Below are 9094 nucleotides of genomic sequence, written 5' to 3' on the forward strand. Positions count from 1 at the left end.
TTGGACACTGGGACAGGAATTGGCAAAGTTTTGTAATAGCTGCCAAGATGACTGGGATATCTTACTCCCTCTACTGTTGATGGCCTATAGAACACCAGAGCATGAAGTCACTGGATACGCTCCAGGAAAGCTGATGTTTAGTCGGGAACTTCGGTTGTCAGTGGATCTGATAACAGGATGCCCACCTTACGAAGAGTTGCCTGAAAATGTACCAGACTTCGTGACAGTGTTTTCTGAAAGGATGGATGATATTCACCATCAAGTGCATTAAAACTTGAAAACGTCTTTCAGTGGATCGTCTCTCAGACGTGACTTTCCAAATAAAATGTGGTCAGCGAGGTAAGCCAAAAGTGGTGCATGCCAACAGGCTTTGGCGTTATCACGGTCCAGGACATTTCAGTTGGGACGAAGTGGACAACAGAACAAATGACGCTGCTGAAGACGTGTCACCTGAAAAAGCCAATGTTGAAAAAACTCTACTCAGTTTTGAGAAGAGAAACGGTGAAGCTCTTGATGAAGTTACTACCATTAATGTGACTGTTACCGATGATAGGACATTTCCTGATGAAGCAGATGAACCCCATATTAAGCAGAAGCCAACGAGACGGAGACCAGTACGGAAGAAGATACGCCCTGTAAAATTAAGAGACTTTATTGAATTGTAATTTTGTGTTTGTAATTCTGTACATTTAATTAAGTTATTGTTATTGGTTTAATGTAAGTGGCTATTGTTCGGGACGAACAATACTAAGGAGGGGGCAGTGTTGCGTCAGCGAGGTCACGTGACTATATCACGCCACTCCTTCTCTCGAACCTTCGTGAATTATCGGGAGAGTACTAGATATGTGTTAGTCTTGTATATATAAGACGTTGACAACGTGATGGGCAACAGTGTATTGAGTAATTGAACTGCAGTCAGACTGTCAGAGGAAATATTGTTGGCCACGTGAGTTATAGCGTTTGTTATAGCGCGACTGTTGAAATTAAGTGTATCGTAAAGTTGTATTCGGAAAGAATAAACCAGTTTTAGTTAAGAAAGGACTTGTGTCGTTAAAGTTTCGTCGGAACGAATTTACGGAAAATTAACTAACGAACGGAGACGTTACAATATTATTAGCGATAATATACAAAAACGAAATCAAATAAAAATAATTATTTTACTTTCTCCAGCTCTTTTTTTTTCTCTGTCCATTTTCTAAATTGCATTTTCCTGCAAACCTAAAGTCACGTGCTTTAGTCTTACGATACGTTTTTTATAGTAAAATTAGGAATAGTATTTCTGAAAGTCTGGTAAAGTGTATTGCAGCTCGAAGGGACTGGGACTGTATGCGATTATTATAAAAGGAACAAAATGTTATTTAATAGTATTTGGGGTAACTTACTCAGAAAAAATTCAGTTAAATGCCAGAATCTGAAGAAAAAAATAAGTTTGTTTCGAGATTTTTCTCTAAACTCAGGAACAAGGTTATTAGAATTTTTATATATTTTCATTTGAAATTTTATACAACCATTTAACAAGTTTCATGTACTGAAGCTTAGCAAATCAGTGGAAAAAAAATACGGCGGTTTGTATAATTTCTTTTATAATGTATGGTTGTTTACCTACGATGTCAAAATATCATTACACTTGTATTTTATTTTGAAGTGAAGAAATCGCATAGTACTCCTTAAGACTAGATCGTAAACTATAAGTACAACTTGTCTTATGTAAAAAAACACCTGATTACGCGCTGATAGTGATACACTGTACGTGCTGCTATCATCAACGTTTCCAAGCATAAAATAACAACAAGGGACTATTTGGCACTTAAAGTTCAAATCTATTCTTACACACCCACCCTTTAGAAAAGTAAAAAAAAAAAAATACGGGCAATCATCGATTACCCTCATAAACTGGTAAAAACTTCAATTTCAAACAAAGAACTAAACATCAACAAACAAAAATCAGAGAAGCAATCTTAATTAAAGAAAACAGCCCCAGGTGCCAAGATACTTTTTACTTAGTTTTAGTAAAAGTTTTACAAAGCTGTTAAGTAGTCTCTGTGCATGTGATATCTTTGTTCATTATACAGATACATATGTATATACCTGATGGTGAAAAACTGTCAAAGTATTAGACATTTGTTACTATATTAAACTTTTAATATAATTTTATTCATCTTCAAACTTTATGACCATCAATGCTGTTGGCAACTCATTTCATAGGACAGTCATTCTGCTAGAAAAAATAAAACTGTTTTAACTGAACCTCAGCCAGTCTTTATAATAAAACAATTATGAATAAAAGTGTTAGTTTTTATTTGAAACCTACAAATAATTTGACCCATATTATCTTCCAGCTATGGATTTATTTTGAAATTAAATTGAAGTACATTGTAAAATTCTTTATTGTAAAAAAGTGTTTGTTATTAGATTGCAGCTAACGGTTTTCTCTAAATTAAAGATGCATGCATTTTCTTTCTTAAGGGTTTTTGAACCGGAATATGATGTTGTTATTGTGGGTGGAGGAATTGTTGGCATGGCAACAGCCAGAGAGTTGATCATTAGGCATCCACAATTGACCTTCGTTGTTTTAGAAAAAGAAGACAGATTAGGTAAGGTAGAAAAAAGACAAAATTGTAAGCACATACATATCCAGAGTATTGTGAAAAATTAAAGAAAATTTAAATTATGATCTCTATATCAGAATGTGCTGTATGGAATAGTTGTGAGAAAGACTCCTGATTAGGCACAAAAAATAATAACTACCACTAATGACCAGGAAAAGTATTTTTATTCCCAGCATTTTGCTGTATCAGAGTTAACAAGGGATAGACCACCATAATCTACAATGAAAAAAAGACTGAGAACGGAAGAACAGATTGAAATAATACAACAGAAGGTAAAGAGAATGTAATAATATATGACATGTATCACATTTCTCCTATGTTAATTATCTGAAATAACAGATAAATAAATTAGAAAATATGTAATAAGTTTTAGTCAAGAAATAGAAGAAATAAGATGAGAAATAGACGAATAAAATATTTTAGAAAAAAGTAATTGATTATACATTTTGTTACTTCATAACCAGTTCTCAAATAAATGTAAACATTTGACACAAGCATTTTAATAGACCTTCAGGGATCATGATTTAGTGTAGGATTCAATTTTTTTAATGAATAGGTAGTCTGTGATATTTATTTGAATGTTTATCTTACTTATCTTTTTGTTTTTGATTTTATATTGATATTTTCTTCACTGTATTTATACTCTTGTCATACCTTTATTATTCTTTTGTTCTTATTGTTGATAACATGGTTGTGTGTCTGACAATACATAAGAACACATTTTGAATTATATCATCTGTTTCCTCTGTTAAGACTAGGTTCATGTTCAGTAGGATGTCTACCTCTTGAAAACTGTTAGGTAGAACATTGAGGAAATAAAGAATTTTCACTAAATGTGGCTGTTCATCATTGTTAAGATCTATTTATCTTCTTCAAGAAATGTTTTTGTTGTTTTTAAGATATCAGTGGTCATTACTTCGTATAAAATTAAAATCATAAATAATATTCAACGTTAAACTGGTATACAATTAAAATTGTGCACCAGTTTAATGTTGAATACTATTTATGATTTTTACTAGTTTAATGTCATCAGCAAACTTTACTAATTAGGCCATATCAACAGCACAAAGAATGTTGTGTTAGACTACAAGCGAAGAATGTAATCAGTTTTATATTGAAGAGACTGGCCAGAAAATACATCACAGAATATCGGAGCATTCAACAAAAGAATGCAGACATCAGTGCCATTGGAGAGCAGCTTATCAATAAAGAAAAACAAGTGCCGAAGTACTATAATTAAAGTATTATTTCTAGCTGTATTGGGGTATGTAAATTATATGGAATGACTTGGATTAGTTGGGTTAGTCAGACAAATAGTTGACAAGGTAATGCATTTGGGTTATTATTTGGATAATGTTTAATATAGGTGGGGATCAACTCAAGAGTTTAACTGAAGAAAAGGATTTTTGCACAGTGGTAGATAAGGTACTGAAGCTTTGTTGTTAGTAGCAAAACTAAATAATTTTATTGTGTATTTATACATATTTTGGTTACAAATTAAAAGAAGTAATTATATCTGTGTAGAAAGTATAACTTTGAAGGCTGTTTACAGTTTTGGCCTCTTTATCTAAGAAAGGATATTGACTTGTTAATTCAAAGGAGAGCTACTAGGGTTATTCCAAGAATGGAAGAATTATCTTATGGGTATTGATTAGATCTCTTAACTTATTTCTTCTCGAGAAATGAAGGGTAAGAGGGGATCTTTGTAACACACATGTAAAAACTTATAATATGGAATGATTATGATAAAAGGTAAAAACAAAGAAGTAACTCTCAGCAGTACACTTGTATAATATAATTATAGCAGGCCAGGAAATTCATAATTTTTAGGGTAAGGCCATTTGACCATGGACTTTCTTTCATTTCAAGGGCACCAAAGCCAACAGCTAGGGCACTAAGGCCAAAAAGAAATTCAATGGAGGGCACCAAGGCCACAGTACACATTAATGTTAATGGAATAGAAATGAACTTCCCAGTGAGTTTAGTTAATATGGCATTAACTTTTATTCATTGGGAGCTTGGGAAACTGGCCTGTCCTTCCAGATTATGTTTATCAGGCAGGTAAATATTAACTTTAACCAATGAGAATTATGAAGTAACAGTACATCAGCTTTAAGATTAAAAAAAAAAGTATCATGCTGATCTAAAATGACCTGGACATGCATTGTTGTGGAAAAGAAGAAGAACACCTTTCTGATTGAAGAGTGAAGGGCATTTCTGATAAAAGGCTTGATTTAAATGTTCCAGTTGTTGACTATAGATCTCTACATTGACAGTTCACTGTGGATTGAGGAGTTTGAAATGAATTACTTCTTTGATGTACCACCAAATACAAAGCATCACTTTGTGTGTCTTGTCGTGTGTCATCAATATAAGGGATTAGAGTATACTAAACTTTGCACATTATATAGGCTAAACTAACATGACATTTAGGTGGTTAGTTTAACTATTATACATGATGTATGTTTCTTGGGGAGTGGTTAATGAAAGTGTTCCAAAATGCAACATTAATTTCTTGATGAACTAATAGTAGGGCTAAGCCTATGGTAGGCTTGCACATGAAATTGATCGAGTTGAATTATTGACATATCCTATTTCCCTTCATTTTCTAAACAAGAGGGAATTCTCAATAGCCACAACACTTGGAATTCTTTTAGGCAGGATTAGAGTAAATTAATCTATGTGACCTTTTTTTACCCTTTTTGTGCCAGCAATACCAAGCATGGGGCATGCATATATCCGATTTGATTTTATCACTCATCAGGATCTCTACCAGCCTACCTTCTAATTTAAATCCTTTTAAGCAGGATTAGAGTAAATTAATCTATGAGACTTTGGAAGTGGTCAAATACATCAAGCAAAAGGGTTTGACCTCCTGAGTCGTAAACTGTAATTAGATCTGAGAAATGGTCAAGAGATGACAGAATTATGAGGTAAAAGTTTGTACTTGAAAAAATGTAGAGCCATTCAATGAGCTGCTATGCTAAAAATCAGGATATAATCTACAGATTTACCAATAAAAAAAAAAAGTTACAATTTCTGGTACTTGGCCACCACAGAAAAAGTTTCTCGGCATTCTCCTTCTTTACTGGTTCCTTTTGTCATGTTTAATGCAAAGAGTATTTGTAGTCATGCACTTCACTGTGACCAGTGTATGTGCATGCTGACTTTGGTGTTGCTGTGGATCTTTGTGTAAACTCTGCGGGTTTGTTGTTTGGACGTTGATTTGAATTGCTTGCTACTACTAAGAGTCTGCGGTATGGTGTGACTCAACAAATTGCAAAAATGTTTTACTGCAGACAAGAGTGAAAACTTCATTCCCTCCACTATATGCATTTTATGTGATATATTATTCATAACAAGGTAGTTTCTGTAGGTTGAAAGTTCAGTGTCTTTGATTCCAAATGGTTTTTTCCCTTCACTGTTGTATGCAGTACAAATTTAGATCATGAGGGCATGATGGTCAAAGGGATACCCAATGATGGATATTGTGACCATGGATTTTCTGAGGGCACCAAGTCCACTTTGAACAATATGGTGGCAATTTCTGCCGTGGTTGGCATGAATTTCCTGCACTGTTATACTATAATTAGTCTGTGTTATTTTTTAATACTACCAACAAAAAAAAAGACATATGTATCATAATAACAAGACCATATACTTGTTTCATTTGGATCAAAATGTACAGAAATATTTTTCATTATTTTTTAATATTTATAATGTGCACTAAAGTGTGGTTGACACTGTAGAAACTTTAATTAATATGACTAATCAGAAGAAAAAATATTTTTATTCCCAGTGTTTTACTAACAGCTTTAACAATGTAAATAAGAAAAGTAAAGACCCAAACACTGACCCTTGAGATACACTAGATTCCCAAAAACAAGAGGATCTTGCTTTCTTTTACCAAAGAACCTTTCAATCCATGCACCACTGATTTGGTTTTCTTTGTTTCCTTCATTGCTACACCATTTTAAGGTTCCACACTATTTTTATCATCCTCATCACAGTAATAGCTTTAAATAAATAAGAAGATTTTTCTTCATTTTGTGCAAACTGGTCTCTTTTTATGATTTCATATTTCACTAAAGGTTTTGCAAAGCTTCCTTTACTAGACACTCTAGAATTTTTCCTATTTCATTAGTAAGACTAACTGTTCTATAATTTCCAGGACAACTCTTCTCTCCTTTGAAAATAGGAGTAATGTTAATTATTCTTATACCTTAGACATGTGCCTACCATCAACAGTTCAATACAAAAAAAAAGAGAGAGGCTTAAGTATTTATGTTATGAAGTCCTTTAACTTTCAGTTAATCATGTGGGGTCATTATGACCCCGTGCAATTTCGTTAATCAATTATTATGTGATGAATGTCACTTTACTCAGCCCTGCCCACAGAAGCTTCCTTTATTGTGTGTCTGTCCATGTTGTAGTCTTCATCAGTATTCTGCAGTTATAGTTTTTTATTATAGTTTTAGATTGGGGTCATATTTACCTCATGTAACTGCTTAGATAATTATTATTTGCAAGGTCAGTTTGTTTTCCTGTGATTTCAAATTACTTTTGTCTGTTTTTCTTAGTTTATGGTAAAATATGTCTTTTTATTTTATCTCTCTTCTTTTCTGGCATTTCTCTGTTCAATCATTTGTTTTAGATGATATCTAATTACTTCTTGTACATCTTCATATTGGCACTTTGGCTTTTATTTTATACAGATAGCAAGAAAAGGACTTACTGCCAGTGCAGTACATTTTAATATCATAAGCCATAATCTAAGGCTTTCATTAGTCTGTTTTTCTTACTTATAAGGGTTTGGACAAAAAACAAACATATTGTAAGAGTTTGAGCTTTATAATAATTTAAATACTGCATTGGGGGTCATAATGACCCCAGGTGATGACATATGTTCCATTTTTACCATCTGACCAACCTTGGAGAAACATGTTCTGATACTAGTGATTTATCTGTTTTTAACCTCTTTTTATTTATATGATTCAGGTTAATTCTAATATTTCTCACAGAATACTCAAAGGCATTGCTAACATTCTCTATTGTAAAAACAGAAAAGAAGAAAACACTTAAAAGTTTAGTTGTCTTGTAAGTATTCAACAAATCCCTTGTGATCAGCATCCTTTTTAATTTTTTCTCTGCCATGAGCACATCCCCCCTCTAGAGCACTGACATGGGAGCTTGGAATTTTCTACTATCAGGAAGAAAGGATATTCTTCAAACTTCCCTGATTTCCCAGTATCAAATTCCAGATAAGTAATGAAATATTGTCACGGCAGCGGAAGACACGTGACGCTGGATACACGTGATGTGATTCTCGAAGGATCATGAATTTTCCTGGCAACTCTAGTTTGTTCCAGGTACACTCTTTTTTTTAATATATAAGCCCGGCAAATAAAACGAGGATAGAATTTCTTAGATAGATAGATATATAGAGGGAGATGATTGAGTCAAGCAAACAGTAGGCACCATAAATAATGTGTGTGAATCACTGTGATTTATAGCCAGTGTTTATAAAAGTAGTTAAGTTTAAAGTGACTGTGGAAATTCTGTGTATTACAAAGTTGCATCGAGAAAGAATAAACTAGTTTTAGTTAAGAAAGGACTTGTATCGCTCAAGTTCCATGGAAAGAATTTATACCAGAAATTAACAAACGAGCAGATATGCAACAATATTAAAACCTTTGGTCAAAATAATATATATACTCAGAACAAGTTAAATGTATGTACAAAAATTCTTTGCACTATGGAGGTCACGGTTATACCTCAAACACTATATATTTCTCTTTTTCTTATCAAAAGTCCATTTAGGCCTATTCAATTGCTTTAGAATTCAGTTGACAAGCTGAACTATTTTTCTCTATTTCTGTCATCAGATTATCCATGTATAGTTCACTTTCATTGTTGTTGAGTTACTGTGGTTGTATCCTGTACTTCAAAAGTTCACTCAGGCTGGTTCAATTACTTTAGAACACCCTTTGACGAGACAACTTATTCTCCTTATCTTTTACAAAATTGTTAATCTCACTCTAACATATCATCCGTTATGCCTTTCACTCTCACAACAATTAACTTTGCATTTAATTTTTGTCTGACTGAACTTCTCTTTTCCTCTTTTCTGTTTTTTTTTTCGTCTGCTTACTGCTATTTATACATCTATCACTTAGGCTTTCTAGAAATTTCTATATCCTTGACATAAATGGATTGGACACAATGTTTGATAGCCTCGACATCAATGAATTATAAACATGATGTACAATTCTTCCCGATTTGCATAACCAAACTTGTCATAACTATTGCCTTTAACTCTTTCAGCACAGGCTCAGGCTTTTTTGACATCACAAACATCTAATTTGAGCCAGTGTTGCATTCAACATACCATGTGACACACAAAAATCGATGTTTATCTGTGTTTTTAATATTTGATTTTAAATTAAGAAATTGAGTAATATATAGTAGTAAAATCTGAATTATAA

The 9094-nt window shown here is 33.1% G+C and overlaps 1 protein-coding gene across 1 annotated transcript in view; it reads left to right on the top strand.

Annotated features, from left to right (window-relative positions):
* Positions 1-1266: 1266 nt before the first annotated feature.
* The window catches only part of LOC106475151 (L-2-hydroxyglutarate dehydrogenase, mitochondrial-like), a gene marked incomplete at its 3' end in the record, with an annotated part of 27868 nt that continues 20040 nt past the window's right edge, over positions 1267-9094 (top strand). The window contains exons 1-2 of the mRNA XM_013935848.2: positions 1267-1464; positions 2467-2594. Coding sequence (XP_013791302.1) covers positions 1352-1464; positions 2467-2594 — 241 coding nt within the window. The remainder of the gene's footprint in view (positions 1465-2466; positions 2595-9094) is intronic.

Source organism: Limulus polyphemus, unplaced genomic scaffold, assembly GCF_000517525.1.
Source record: "Limulus polyphemus unplaced genomic scaffold, Limulus_polyphemus-2.1.2 Scaffold8155, whole genome shotgun sequence".
NCBI classification, from domain to species: domain Eukaryota; kingdom Metazoa; phylum Arthropoda; class Merostomata; order Xiphosura; family Limulidae; genus Limulus; species Limulus polyphemus.